Below are 16,915 nucleotides of genomic sequence, written 5' to 3'. Positions count from 1 at the left end.
TCTTTAGCGTCTGGTTTTTCCAGTCTACACTGGTATTTATTGCATATGCTCTCCATAATGGCGCTGAAACACATTATGTATGGTACACGATTTCTGTACCAATGGTAAAAAATGTTTATTTTGTCTTGAATACTGGATATCAGAAGCCCATCTTTTCCCTGTAAGATCACAAGACCAATGATGATTTGAATTGACAAATAATTCGTGTTTTCAATGTCGAAGATTTTTGATGATATTGAGTTAGAGACTTAGCTACCGGTACTTTAATATTTGGCCGTTTGGGACCTACAAATTGACACAAATGGGTCGCAACGTATATAATAATGTAATATGAATGTAAAAAAACTGATTTACATTCAATCGTTTCCGTTTTTACTCAAATTTCAAAGCAGTTATGTTCGGCGAAATACACCAGACGTCTCAATCGAATGGCAATCTCTAGCGTCTGGTTATTCCAGTCTACACCGATAGTATTGTTGCGCATGCTCTCCAGAGAAGAATATGGGGTCACCGTTTGACATGACTTGTGGAATATGTCTAACCGCGTTCTTCCGAGTCGCTTGTTACAAATTGCGCTGAAACGCATTATGGTACACAATTCGTGTACCAATCGTAAAATGATTTTTTTGTCTTAAATATTGGATATCAGAAGCCCATCTTTTCCCGGTAAGATCACAACACCAATGTTGATTAAAATTGACAAATAATTCGTGTTTTCATTGTCGATGGTTTTGGATGATATTGAGTTAGAGGCTTAGCTACTTTAAAATAGTCCATATTTGCTGATTACCAGTACACTATTTAGTACGATAATTTTTTTAGGACTTCAAATTTTATCTAATGGTTTGGATTGTTGGTACTTGGTTTTATATTATTTATTGTTCCGTGCAGCGTTTACACGGTGCTATTGAACTTTCGCATCTCTATCACTTTCGGTGGTGTCCTGATTTGAATGCAAGTAACATGTCGTAAGGGTGATTAAAAGCACCCAAATTTCAGACGATTAGATCACTAAATTCTCTTCTACAGACCTTTTACTTATAAATGATAAATTTCTAGTGAAGGTTTCCTAGAAGGTCACCATCTTACTTCAATTTTCTATTTTAGATTCTATTTAGAATTAGATATGCCCTTCCGTCTGAGGGGGATCACGTGGCTAAGTGGGTAAGACGCTGGCTCGCTAGCCTGGAGGTCGGGTGTTCGATCCCTGCATTGGCCGATAAAGTTCATCCAGATTTTCCGGCGTGGTTCCCCCTTGTCAGTGATACAGGACGGAGGGCCTGACAAGAACAGCTGTCTAGTCGTTCGGATGGGACGAAAAACTGAGGTCCCGTGTATATATTGGTGTGCATGTAAAAGATTCCTTGGCAGTTGGAATTCGATACAAGAGTAGGCTGTAGCGCCGATGCCCGGGCAAAATTTCCCTCATAGCACACTGTATGGCGTATGCCCATCTTCATTAACCCAGTTTAGGAGCAGAACAGTTGGACGTTGAACCTCATTTCATTTCATTTCCTTCCGTCTGAAAAAATGCCTGTATCAATGTCACCATATTAGTCCGGGAGCCCAGTGCGATTTAATCAAAATATTGAGTCCAAAGGGTTTGAGGTCTACAATACATATTTTACCCCTAGATCATTTTGGGAAGCCAAGTCTTATGTTTTGTAACCTGTGTATATTCAATGTTCATCCACAATTTTCTTGCAAACGTGTCATACTTAACACTAAGAAACAGAATTCATGACAATGTTGTGCTAATTGATGCTACTTAAGAGCTTAATTAATTAATTAGCACTAATTAGTGATCGTAATTAAGATTTAGCGTCCATAACTGAAACGAAGCCTAAAATCTAGCTAACCAAGTCAGGAAACCAAAAATATCACTTAAGAGCAACAAAAGTTGAACAAACCTTACTTAAAGTTACAATTTCATATTTTCTAAGAAAGTCAAAACATAATTTCTTCTATGTCTTTTGCTCAATAGGTTGTCAACTCACTATTATACGATCATAGGTTATCTTTCTCACACTTAAAAATATTCACACTGGAAATAATAACACAATTACCTCCCTTGTTTTCCTATTCCCCACCATGGAATAGCTATCTTCAAACGTTTGAAATTGAAGTTGAAAATTATATTTTTTAGCAATTTCTCAACTGGCAATAGTGAATTATAGGATTAATAGGATTATTCTTTAACAAGGTAGGGCTGTTTATAGATACCATCTATTTTAGGGCTTTATTTTAATAAATTTTAAGAATATAACTTAAATATGAAATTGTAACTTTAAGAATGGTTCAAAGGTGACAAAGGTCAAAGGTCAAATTTTGGGTCCTATAAAGAAGTTTGAGTGGATTTGATTAAATTGTCCTGTCCGGGATTATTTTTCTTTCTAACAGTAACACCATTTCTATGAGTTTCACTGCACAAAATGACTGCTTAAGAATAAGAGCATGAAATGCTGTATTAATGCTAGAGTCCATAACTGAAATGAAGCCTAAAAGCTAGCTAACCAAGTCAGGAAGCCAAAAATATCACTTTAGAGCGACAAAAGTTGAACAAACTTGGCTTAAAGTCCGAGCTAAATCGTTAACATTTGGGACCTAGAAATTGAGCCAAATGGGTAGCAAAGCATATAATAATGTTATCTGATTGTATATGAACTGATTGACATTCAGAAGTTTCCGTTTTGACTCTAATTTCAAATCAGTTATGTCCAGCGAAATAAGGCACGAGTCTCAACTGAATAGAAATTTCTAGCGTCTGGTTATTTCAGTCTATTGCACATGCTCTCCAGATAAGTTATGGCGTCGCCGTTTGACATGAGTTGTGGTATATGTCTAGCCTCGTTCTTTCTGGTCACTTGTTACAAATGACTCTGAAACGCACTATGGTACACGATTCGTGTACCAATGGTAAAATGTTTATTTTGTCTTAAATATTGGATATCCCACCTTTTCCCGGTAAGATAACAATGTCAGTGTTAATTTGAATTGACAAATAATTCGTGTTTTCAACGTGTAAGACTTTGGCTTTGGATGATATTGAGTAAGAGACTTGGCTACTTTAAGACTGGTGACACCAGTCATCTTGTATTTTGGGGGTTATAGAAATAACGGCCCTAAACCATAACTGCCAAAATAATTTGTCATACAGGCAAAATATATTTGTTCATAACGGCCCAAAAATTTGATCTAACGGCCATACAAATTGGTCGTAACAGCCAAAAAAACCATACCATTTATTAAATGTACGAAATTATATATATACTATTCAAAAAAAGTAGGGGATATTTGATTTTGGGGGCATAATACTAAAATATGCAAATGACTACGAAAAAAGTCACTATAGAACCTAACAGAAGAAACATTTCCAGTTACATGTAACGCCCAAACGCACCAATAGCTACCGCATGGAATGCAGGTGATGCTTGGGATCATCATGGGGGTCCAACCCAAGATTTGCACGACTCTGACTTTGAATGTTACAGTCATTGTGGCATTGAATTCCAGGGTGGAAACATCAGTTTAATTGTTTTAGTGACCAGAAAACAAATTTTGATATGCGTCGGCTTACCCAAAATGAAAGGTTACGTGCCCTTGGCATGCTACAGATCGGCACAACACAGGCGGTTGTGGCGCGGACGATGAATGTTTCTCAGTCTGTCATAAGCAGGCTATGGTCCAGATACCGTGATACACAATCTGTACAGGACAGACCACGCTCAGGTCGACCAAGGGCGACAACTCAAGCCCAGGATCGATTTATCCGTACCTTGGCCTTGAGAAATCGTGTCATCACAGCAAATCAGATCAGCGCTCGTCTTCAAACAGACACTGGTGTGAGAGTGAGTGGCCAGATGATTTGGAATCGACTGCATAGGGGTCACCTTCGCGCCCGACGTCCTCGCGTGATCCCTTGTTTGAGAGATCATCACATTCAGGCAAGACGTCGTTGGTGTAGGGATCGTCAACACTGGGATAATCGACGCTGGAGCAATGTGATGTTTTCAGATGAGTCAAGGTTCACTGTTGATTTTTTGGACAGACGTAGGAGGGTGTGGCGTCGTCGAAACGAGCGCTTCCAAGACGTTAACGTCATCAGACATGAACGATTTGGGGGTGGTTCTGTTATGGTGTGGGGAGGCATCACTGTTGCTGGAAGAACGGCTTTACATGTTGTTGCAGGGCGTGTTACAGGCCAGTACTACCGGGACAACATCTTGGCAGTCCATTTTGTGCCGTTCGCACGACGTCATGGCCACCGTTTCATCTTCCAGGATGACAAAGCAAGATGTCACAGGGCCAGGATCGTTACAGGTTACCTCCAACAACAGAACATCACCACATTACCTTGGCCAGCACTGAGTCCCGACCTCTCCCCCATCGAGCATGTCTGGGACATGCTTGGACAGAGGTTACGTCAACGTCAACAACGTCCTGCCAATGTCCAAGAACTTGCTGCTGCGTTGCAACAGGAATGGGACAATCTGGACCAAAATGACCTTAGACGTCTCATTAGGAGTATGCCACGTCGGATCAATGCTTGTTTGGCAAACAGAGGAGGATTTACCCGTTACTGACTTGGTTGTGATGCTGTGGTAACTTTGCTGTTTGACCCCGGGTATCATTTTACCCTTATAATGGTCAGTCTGTGCCTTACTTAGTCTAACGATCATTTGGAATAAATCGATGAATGTGAACTTCATTTCATTTTGTCATTTGTTTCTTCGTCAGTTTCATTAGGTGACTTTAATAACACTTAAAAATCAAATATCCCCTACTTTTTTTGAATAGTATATTAAACATAAATATTGCATAATACTATACAGCGATTCCATGTGTGTTGTACGGGACATTCACAACGTTGTATTCTAAATTCTAAACTAAATTACTACATATTCAATAATTATGTTTTTGTATAATACTATATTGACAGTTTATCCATGTATAACTATTATCTTATCGGAATTAATGAACATAAAATGTAAGATGACTTAAGATTAAGGAATATGTTATATGTAGTACAGGACCAAAAAAAGACATTCAATTAATATGTGTGTGTACGATTCTACCATTAGTTCATCGTGGGTACTACGCACACGTTCCACCTAGAGTGATGTCTTTGATCTGGCCGGTGTAAAAGAGATAATTACCTAATCAGCATTCTTAATATCACTAACAATGAACAATCACTGCTAACACTGAGATGTAAATTAATTTATGACCCCAAGTCTGTATAACTTTAGTCGGATTGATTAATTAATGACAGAATAAAACGACACTTCTTGCCATATTATTATCAATACACAAAGATAGTTCGATGACCCTTCCCAATCTGTCTGTTATTCCATTTAGATGGTTACCAACAAAATTTATTTGTACTGTTAATTAACTTAATTCTAACGTATATTGAGATAATTTTTTGTATTTCATTTTTACGGTCTGTTTCAGAGCAATGAAGTCAAATCCGCCATACGATGATAACGGATCGTCATTTACAAATCGCTTTTCAATCATGTTTGACTTGTATGATACATTTTGCATGACCACATCTTTTTATTCCTGTACTCCTTTACTCGGGGAAATTAGAACCACAATACTCTTGACGAAAAATGTCGAATCGATTGGACTGCACGCGATGTTAGAGGGTATTAAAATTGCTGTCGTGAGAAACGACAGCAATCGTACATTATGAAACCAATTCTTAATTGGATCTTAAATTAAAATGAATTACAAAACAAATTATTCCGTAGTCAATTATTTTATTTAATTAGGGCTATTAAGGAATCAGTCAGACGTTAATGAATACACACGCCGGCTGTATATAGGTAATTAAGGAATAAACATTCAGAATATGCATTCGGTCACTGTGACGTCACTGGCATCTGAGGGGATATAAGAGTGTTTTCGATAATTGGCAAAGTCGTTTTTACGGGAGGTCTATTTTTACGACTTTGAGTGAAGATAACTGAATTAATTTCAATCAGATTGGTGTGAACTTGCCGTAAAGTTGATATAGTAACCATTGGCTACACGTCAGTGTTTCCGCTAGCTTAAAAAAATTACCGGTACATCGTACCGGTAGAGGTCAAAAATACCGGTCCACTCGTAATTTTACCAGTCTTATGAAAACAAAATTTACCGCTAATCATTCTTGCAAACGTATTCAAATAAATAAACCCTTCATTGAAACATGTTGTGAGAATTTGAACACATTGTGAAAATAAGCCATTCGTATCTCGTCATGGATGGTATTGTGAATCTCGAGAATCGCGCGTCTTTGATTGACGCTCCATATGAATTCCAGGTAGATATTAAAATAATAATTGGATCATAGATGTGATGGTTTTACAGACCAGTTGTTAGTTCAATTTAAATCTTCATTGAATATAATCCACTGATAGAACACCGAATATTCTGAGAAACAGTCATTAATAACATATTTTTCGGATAAAATCTCGGAATACTGATGACACGTGACATCGCTGAAATTAGGTCAATGAATCGGCGAAGTTAGCTTTAGTTTTAAATACTGTTTAACCGTGTTTAACGTCGTGATTATTTACTTTATACTACATGCTGACAGACGCTTTGTTTTGTAAATGTTGTCGATATTATTAAAGGCTATGACATAGTCAAAAAAAAAAAGAAAATGATTTTAAAGAAATTTCAATTGTGGTTGTCACGTGATCATTGTGTCGTTTGTCTATCATCGTCGAATGAATAAAAACTAAAAGGTGATAGACAAAAACTAGGGTGCTATGATAAACGATTACGCAGAGACGTATATTAAATTTTGCCGACGGAGACTCGTTTTTCTCTGCTGGAACTACCAAAGATATAACGATATTTCTTTTGCGTTTGATACATGTATCACCACCTCCGTTAAAGGACGAAAGATTCGTCTACTTTGGCGCCATTTTGTGAAGATCATGCAGACATTGAGCAGCGATCTTCAAGACGGAAGAAACCATCATACCGAAGTTACATGTACTATAAAAAGCACCACTTTTCGACACCCACGGTCAGCACGAGATTTTTGACAAGAGTTATGAATGGAAAGATAAAGTTGCAGTTAATTTTGTTGACGTTTACGATTTTCTGTATCATTGTTTACCGGTCCCATGGACCGCCGGGAAGATAATTTTCCGGTATACGTTACGTATAAAACCGGAAAATACCGGTTATCAGAAACTCTGCTACACGTATCGAAAAGTTCCCAAGCCCATCTTATGTGCACTTTAAAGTACTAACATGTATCACCACCTCCGTTAAAGGACGAAAGATTCGTCTACTTTGGCGCCATTTTGTGAAGTTCATGCAGACATTGAGCAGCGATCTTCAAGACCGAAGAAACCATCATACCGAAGTTACATGTACTATAAAAAGCACCACTTTTCGACACCCACGGTCAGCACGAGATTTTTGACAAGAGTTATGAATGGAAAGATAAAGTTGCAGTTAATTTTGTTGACGTTTACGATTTTCCGTATCATTGTTTACCGGTCCCATGGACCGCCGGGAAGATAATTTTCTGGTACACATTAAAATTTACCGGTATAAAACCGGAAAATACCGGTTATCAGAAACTCTGCTACACGTATCGAAAAGTTCCCAAGCCCATCTTATGTGCACTTTAAAGTACTAAGGGCCACTTCTTAGTTTTTATCTTGAACCTTAATTTATGTAATAACAACAAAAAAGGGCATAGCAATTAATGTGTTGTACGGACAACAATAATATGTTGTACGGACACTTATGAATTTGACACAAAAACACACATAAAACATTAGAAACAATTTATTTTAACAAAATTAAACAAGTTTGAACAAACAAATCAACAAAGATTACCAATTCAATATTTCAATATAAAAATATTCACTGGTATGTACAAACCAAAAAGGGCATGCCAATTACTATTAGTATGTTGTACGGACAACAATAATTATGTTGTACGGACACTTTTGAATTCATAACACAAAATCACAGATAAAACATTGCCATTGGTAACAATTTATTCTGACAACATTTGAACAAAAAAATAAAAAAAGATTACCAATTCAACATTTCAAAATAAAAATATTCCCTGATATGTACATACTATAAGATTATATTAACAACAGATAACCAAGTTAAAGTTTTTATACGCCCACATTTTCATGTGGACGTATATTATTATATTATCGTCGCCCCTGTCCGGACGTCCGTCCGTCAACAAGGTCACAATTCTTATCCGATTTTGACGAAACTTGAAATATAGGTGTATCTCCAAAAGATCTCGGCTGCTTTCGATATTGGCATGTATCGGATCGAAACTTCATGGATTACATGTATGGCCACTGTTTGTACGAAAAATCACGTTTTTAGCTTGTGGACACTATAGAGGTCACAATTTTGTTGAAGCTTGAAATGTAAGTTGATAACCCAAAGATCTCGGTTCCTTTCGATATTCGTGCATATCGGACCGTAACTTCCTGAATTATGTCCCCTGATTGTACGAAAAATCGCGTTTTTAGCTTGTGGACCCTATAGAGGTCATAATTTTTATCCCATTTAAAAAAAACGTATTATCATATCACCGTTACACCCTAAGGATGGCTGAGTTCGAATTTCGTGAAAATCAGCCCAAAATTGACTGCCGTTCGTTCTCAAATAGCATAAAAATATGGTATATCAAGGTTGTGGACCCTATAGAGGTCACAATTTTTATCCAATTTTGTTGAAACTTGAAATGTAAGTTTATAACCCAAAGATCTCGGTTCCTTTCGATATTCGCGCATATTGGATCATAACTTCCTGAATTATGGCCCCTGATTGTACGAAAAATCGCGTTTTTTAGCTTGTGGACCCTATAGTGGTCATAATTTTTATCCGATTTAAAAAACCGTATTATTATATCAAGTTACACACTAAGGACGGCTGAGTTCGAATTTCGTGAAAATCGGCCCAAAATTGACAGACAAAATGGCCGCCGTTCATTCTCAAATAGCATAAAAATATGGTATATCAAGGTTGTGGACCCTATAGAGGTCACAATTTTTATCCGATTTTGTTGAAACTTGAAATGTAGGTTTATAACCCAAAGATCTCGGTTTCTATCGATATTCGCGCATATTGGACCGTAACTTCCTGAATTATGGCCCTTGATTGTACGAAAAATCACGTTTTTAGATTGTGGACCCTATAGAGGTCATAATTTTTATCTGATTTTAAAAAACGTATTATTATATCACCGTTACACCCTAAGGACGGCTGAGGTCGAATTTCGTGAAAATCGATCCAAAACTGACAGACAAAATGGCCGCCCTTCGTTCTCAAATAGTGTAAAAATATGGTATATCAAGGTTGTGGACCCTATAGAGGTCACAATTTTAATCCGATTTTGTTGAAACTTGAAATGTAAGTTTAAAACCCAAAGATCTCGGTTCCTTGCGATATTCGCGCATATCGGACCGTAACTTCCTGAATTATGGCCCCTGATTGTACGAAAAATCGCGTTTTTAGCTTGTGGACCCTATAGAGGTCATAATTTTTATCCGATTTAAAAAAACGGTTTATTATATCACCGTTACACCCTAAAGACAGATGAGTTCAAATTTTGTGAAAATCGGCCCAAAATTGACAAACAAAATGGCCGCCGTTCGTTCTCAAATAGCGTAAAAATATGGTATATCAAGGTTGTGGACCCTATAGAGGTCACAATTTTTATCCGATTTTGTTAAAACTTGAAATGTAAGTTTATAACCCAAAGAATTCGGTTCCTTTCGATATTCGCGCATATCGACCATAACTTCCTGAATTATGGCCCCTGATTGTATGAAAAATCGCATTTTTAGCTTGTGGACCCTATAGTGGTGATAATTTTTATCCGATTTAAAAAAACGTAATATTATATCACCGTTACACCCTAAGGACGGCTGAGTTCGAATTTCTTGAAAATCGGCCCAAAATTGACAGACAAAATGGCCGCCGTTTGTTCTCAAATAGCGTAAAAATATGGTATATCAAGGTTGTGGACCCTATAGAGGTCACAATTTTTATCCGATTTTGTTGAAACTTGAAATGTAAGTTTATAACCCAAAGATCTTGGTTCCTTTCGATATTCGCGCATATCGGACCGTAACTTCCTGAATTATGGCCCCTGATTGTACAAAAAATCGCTTTCTTTTTTAGCTTGTTCTCTATCCATCTCTCGAAAATGTGGGCGTACCCTGCCTGGCAGCCACTGGTTTTATACCAAATGAATAATTAAATATTTGTAAAAGTATGAAACCCTATAAAAATAACAATACAGCTTATATCAGTAGTAGGCTAAATAACAATTAGATCTGATACAGGTACATCAATGAAACTCAAGCTGACATTGACAAGGAATAGGATTGGTGGACCGGTAATCTTCTTTACAACTGATGTTGGTTTGTAAAATATTTCATCTACAATTAAAGGCCACTTTGCCTAGCAAATTACAATAATTTACAATCAAATTCTTTCAGATTTCAAATTTTTTCTCCCAGGATGTAAATTGGTAGCTGACTAGCTAACCGCATGTGGACACTTCGCTTGACACGACATATATTGGAAGTGGGCGTGGTCTGCCTGTGTGTTTGTCCGCCCATATTGAAAACAAGTATGGCGGGCGGTTGTTTTTGGCGTTGCCTATTTATTTATTTCATTATTTCTGTAGTTTTGTAATCAGAGTTCAGCTTTAATCAGGTTTTAGTGTATTATAAATGTTTCATTACCGACAAAAGAAAAATATGCGACAACTCTTAAGAGGACGAACTCAAGCGATATTCAGCATTTCGCGACTCTCCATTCCTGAGTTATGCCTCCTTTTCCGAAAACCTTGAGAATGTGATAGAGGCTATAGTCTTCAATTATGTTATGTTAACATGCATATTCACTGCGCTGTAGTCAATAAACAGAATTTCGGTAATGGTAGACTTAATTTGCATATTCTGAAAAATGCTCAAGGGTGCCCGAAAGGCATCATGCATTTTCTGATTCTACACATCTCCAAAAAAAATTTTATAGGTACATAACTGAAGGGTTTAATCCTTTCATTGCCGGACCATAATGCAATGTTTCCAGGCAAACTGAATTACCCACACAAGCATTAAAAAAGAATAATGTATACAGTATTATCATATTGCAGACCTACCCTTTCCATCAGCTGCAACGGTGTGGTAAAGTTGGTAGATTAAACCTGCTTAGTGCTGGGAAATAGATTTCTTGATTGACAACACGAGACAGGGTTTTAAATAAGTTTATACAATCCACAAATGACACATGATACAGTTAGAACAATGAAATAAAACGCATAGTAGTGTAGTCGATGCTGGTTAATCTACATGTATCTCAATCTCATATAACCATGACCATTAAACACCATTTCTATTGGTATTACACATAACTATAACACAAAATATATTTATGTTTGGCAAGTTGGCCCTGAAAATTTAAAAGTTGTCATTATCCATATATCCTTAACCAATCGTTCTATTGGCTATACATGTACATCCTACAATTTTACCTTACAGTATTTGAATTACATATATAATCATATCAAACACATATGAAACTCAGTTTGCTTTCACAGTCATCTTTTAAAAGAAATTTAAACTAAGTAGCTTACCCATGTGTGGAAAAGAGTCGATGTTGACCTTCGCTATTCTGTAACATGTGGTAATGATGCATGCGTGTAATTTAGTTTTATCCAAGCTAACTTCCGAATAACCAACCAGGACAAAGAATTACAAATCACCTGATAAACAATCTTTTCAGAAAGAGACTACCTCCAGAACTGAAAGATCCCAGCGAGTTATCCTTTCAACTATACCACAAACATTAAAAACCAAACTCATATAAAAAAAACTAAAACATGCTCTATACGGCGAAGTTCAACACGTAATGCATCAAAATTTGTCGATTTATCATATTTGTGAGCAGACAGATCACGTAAGTTTGGTAACAATCCACGCCAAAATACATTCCTAATCTGCATGCCCAATCTGTAACTATTTCAAATGGAGATTGTTTAGCACTGTAAAAGAGTCTGATTAAAGATTCTGCTTGTGCGCATGTACCATTAACACAATTCAAATTGGCCAAAACAGTCTTAACATCAACATGAGGACCTTACCGCATTATAACCTTACCTGCATCTCCTTTAAGGGATCGACGAATAGCCAATAGTATTACATGGTTATCATATACACCTTCTGAAATTAAACAATCTACTTCAATATCTCCAAAGGTTGTAGCTAACTTCACCTTTTCCTGGTTCTCCATAAAACATAGACAATTTCAGCATTGGATTAACTGGCGATCTTAATGGGTTAGATGCTTCTGAATCATCGTCAGAACGTCTTTCATCCACTCAGAAACCTCATCTTCAGTTTTACCTATACGCTTTGGAAAAAGACCTAAATTGTTCTATATTTTGGTATAATGCAATTTGTATTGGATTATGATCTATCAGTAATTACGTAATTTTATGCCCTAACTTACCAATTTATTTATTAATACCGTCAACATCCATACTTACAATCATACATACCACGTTACCAGACACTATTAAAAAAGAAATGAAACAATTAACAATGTAAATTAATCAATAGTTCATAAAATATAAATGTTCAATCTTCACTGCTCCGCGGATCTTATCTTCATACAGAATCTGTCGTAATTTCAGTTCCAGTGGTTTAACACAATCACAAAGTCACAACGAGAAATCAAGCTTGATGATAGATGTGCACATATGGGGGCTCCATATTGCAGACCTACCCTTTCCATCACCTGCAATGGTGTGGTAAAGTTGGTAGATTAAACCTGCTTAGTGCGGGGAAATAGATTTCTTGATTGATAACAAGCGACAGGGTTTTACATGATATGGGCAAGTTGGCCCTGAAAATATAATAGTTGCCATTATCCATATATATCCTTAACCAATAGTTATATTGGCTATACATCCTACAATTTTACCTTACAGTATTTGAATTACATATATAATCATATCAAACACGTATGAAACTCACAGTTCGCTTTCACAGTCATCTTTTATGAGAAAGTTGAACTAAGTAGCTTATCCATGTGTGGAAAAGAGCCGGTGTTGACCTTCGCTATTCTGTAACGTGTGGTAATGATGCATGCATGTAATTTAGTTTTATCCCAGCTACACTACCAAATAACAAAACCAGGACAAAGAATTACAAATCACCTGATAAACAATCTTTTCAGAAAGAGACCACCCCCAAAACTGAAAGATCCCAGTAGTTATCCTTTCAACTAGACCACAAACATTAAAAACCAAACCCATATAAAAACTAAAACATTTCCATTACTAAATTAAAAAAAACATAATCCGGACAATATAATTCCAGACCCATACCATAGAAAATCCACCACCAGAAACATTTACACTAATTGTCCCCCGCCTTTCGAAGAAAGCAGGAGACTATTAAAATGGGTTCGCCCGTCTGTCTGTCTGTCCGTCACACTTTTTGGGACACAATAACTCTCTTTCTAATTGAGGTACAATGTTCAAACTTGGTGTAGGTGTTTACTAGGTCCAATGCCTTGATGGAGTTCGAAGATGAGCATTTTTCAGCTTGGGGTAAGCAGAGATAAGCAATTTGATTGGTTGATGCTTTGGGACACGATAACTTTAGTTTTAATTAAGTGAGAGTGATGAAACTTGATGTATAGTTTCATTACATCAATACCTTGACTAAGTTCGATAATGAGCATTTTCTGCTTAGGGTAAGCAGAGCGATATGCAATGTGATTGGTCGAGACCTTGGAACACAATAACTCTCCTTCTCATTGAGCTAGAATCTTCAAACTTGGTGTAGGTGTTTATTAGATCAATGCCTTGATGGAGTTTGAGGATGAGCATTTTCTGCTTAGGGTAAGCAGAGATAAGCAATTTGATTGGTTGATGCTTTGGGACACGATAACTTTAGTTCTAATTAAGTGAGAGTGATGAAACTTGATGTATAGTTTCATTACATCAATACCTTGACTAAGTTCGATAATGAGCATTTTCTGCTCAGGGTAAGCAGAGCGATATGCAATGTGATTGGTCGTGACCTTGGAACACAATAACTCTCCTTCTCATTGAGCTAGAATCTTCAAACTTGGTGTAGGTGTTTATTAGATCAATTTCTTGATGGAGTTTGAGGATGAGCATTTTCTGCTTAGGGTAAACAGAGATAAGCAATTTGATTGGTTGATGCTTTTGGACACGAATTAAGTGATGGTGATGAAACTTGGTGTATAGTTTCATTACATCAATACCTTGACTAAGTCTGATAATGAGCATTTTTTGCTCAGGGTAAGCAGAGCGATAAGCAATTTGAATGGTCGAGACTTTGGAACACAATAACTCTCATTCTAATTGAGTTAGAATGTTCACACTTGGCATAGGTGTCTATTAGGTGAATGCCTTGATGGTGATCGAAGATGATAATCTTCGGCTTAGGGTAAGCAGAGATAAGCAATTTGATTGATTTATATACATGAGACACAATAACTTTAATTAAGTGAGAGTGAGGACACTTGGAGTATAGCTTTATTACATTAATACCTTGACTAAGTTTGATTATGAATATTTTCTGCTGAGAGTAAGCAGAGCGATAAGCAATTTGATTGGTCAAGATTTTGGAACACAATAACTCTCCTTCTAATTGAGGTAGAATGTTTAAACTTGGTGTAGGCGTTCATTAGGTGAATGCCTTGGTGGAGTTCTATGATGAAGATTGTCTGCTTACGGTAAGCAGAAATAAGCAATCTGATTGGTTGACGCTTTGAGGCACGATAACTTTGGTTATAATGAAGTAAGAGCAGTGATGGGATTTTGCACGTATATTCCGGACTTGTCCGAATCTTTTTTCCAAACACCCAATATTGTCCGACCGGGAATATGCCCAATCGGACATCAAGACATGGTGAATAATATTCAAAATTCCGAAATTAATATAGTTTACTGAGTGTATAACTACCACTCAACCAGATTATTGTCGATAATATGCTGGATTGATTAGATAATTAAGTGATCAACGTATTTATCGTGTTATACGGTCTATAAACCTACCTTGATTAACTACTTAATCTGCATTGATTGACTGACTTAATCCTTTGTCGGACAATTCATCAATCTAATCTTAAACAGAAGCCATTGTTTTCCCTTTGTCGGACTATTCATTAATCCATTATAATTTTAATCTTCGTTTTAACCTCGTGGTTTCTGCATTGTCAGACATTTTAATCGCATTGATGTGAGTCGACAATATGTATAAACTAGTCATAGAAGTCACATATTGTAAGAGTATATAACGCCCAGATCAATAGACAGTCATTATAATTTGTCTGCGACATCACTTCGGTGGAAGCGAGCGTTAAATAAAGCTATTTCACACACACATATATCCGAAAAATATTAGACATTTCTAGCACTCGGGAAACCTCGGCAGATTCCGTTACTCTACATCAAAGCTTCGGCTGCATGACAATAAGTGATATGTACCTACGAACCTGCCGGTTTTAGAAAGAAGTGAGTGCAATAACTCCGAATATAGATTCATTATATCATTACCTTGACTAATTTCGATGGTGAGAATTTTCCGCTTAGGCTAATGAGTGATAAGCAATTTGATTGGTCAAGACTTTGGAACATAACAACTCTGCTTTTCATTGAGGTAGAATGTTTAGACTTGATCATGATGTAGATGTTCATTGGGTGAATGTCTTGACTGAGTTCAATGATTAACATTTCGAGCTGAAGCTAAGCAGAGCTAATCAATTTCATTGGTCAATGCTTTGGGACAAGATAATCTGGATTCTATCTGATAGAGAGTGATGAAACTTAGTGTATAGTTTGATTGCCTGATACTTTTGAAAAAAAAATAAATGTGCGATTAATTAATGTGTGTCATCTATTTATTTTGGGATTTCGGCGGGGGACATCAGCCTCACTGTTGGCTTGTTTATATTAGCTCACAACCAAAACTATAAACTCAGTAATTCAAAACTTCAAATAACAAAGACACTGGCCAGGACATCCATAACCAACATCAATTGACAGAGTCCCAAAACACAACCCTGTTACAATCACTAAAGGTCCACACAATCACAGCAAAATCAACTTCGAGACACACATCATAGGATGTGAAATTGTCATGTTGAGTGGTATCCTTAATCTTCAAAAATCACTTTGATATAGCAGTGTATAGATTTCTCCCTGTAACTTATCTAATGTTGGCATGATTTGCTGCTGGATAGTTATAATATTTCTTGACATTTTATGAGCAAAGTATGTTGCTTCTGTTATCACTACAGTAGCTTTATAAACATTATTGGTTCACAAATTTGTATATGTTTCCCAAGGATGATAGACTTCTAAATTTTCTTTTGTAGGCTGTAAATGAACCACCTTGTCTTACAGTAGGTACAGATGTGAGTGCCAAATATAAAGGTGCATTCTGTGAAGCGAAAGTTAAGAAAGTTAACAAATTATTAAAAGTAAAGGTAGGTAACAATGAAATGAACTTTAATGACTGTGTAGTGAACGAGGGGATAATATATCAACACTGTTACTGTATTAAGTGTACTTGCAAAGCTAAGAAAGGTACCCACTCGTCAGCATTACGAACTGACGGCGACTTTTCAGCAGAACAGTAGATATTGACCGACTGGAACACATTCCCCAAGTATTAGTGGTGTAACCACCACTATACCTGTTTATCATAGAAATGGAAGGTGCAAGTCCCAATCCTTATCTTACTTATTCATTTGTAGAATTATCCTGTTGAAACAGGTTCTGGTTGCTTCCAAAAGATCAAAGAGTGTCTGAAACAAGGTTTAGCTACATTTCGTAAATTGGTCCATCACGACCAGGGCTCACGCTGTCATT

At 36.7% G+C, this 16,915-nt stretch overlaps 1 protein-coding gene across 1 annotated transcript in view; it reads left to right on the top strand.

Annotated features, from left to right (window-relative positions):
• Positions 1 to 16,915, top strand: part of LOC126821486 (AT-rich interactive domain-containing protein 4B) — a 338,016-nt gene that overhangs the window by 4,115 nt on the left and 316,986 nt on the right. Inside the window, exon 2 of the mRNA XM_056101477.1 lies at positions 16,420 to 16,530. Within this exon, the coding sequence (XP_055957452.1) occupies positions 16,420 to 16,530 (111 nt within the window). The remainder of the gene's footprint in view (positions 1 to 16,419; positions 16,531 to 16,915) is intronic.

The sequence above is a fragment of the Patella vulgata genome, chromosome 5, assembly GCF_932274485.2.
Source record: "Patella vulgata chromosome 5, xgPatVulg1.2, whole genome shotgun sequence".
In the NCBI taxonomy this organism is placed as follows: Eukaryota; Metazoa; Mollusca; class Gastropoda; family Patellidae; genus Patella; species Patella vulgata.
The sequence above is the reverse complement of the archived record's forward strand: the minus strand, read 5'-3'. Positions and strand labels throughout refer to the sequence as shown.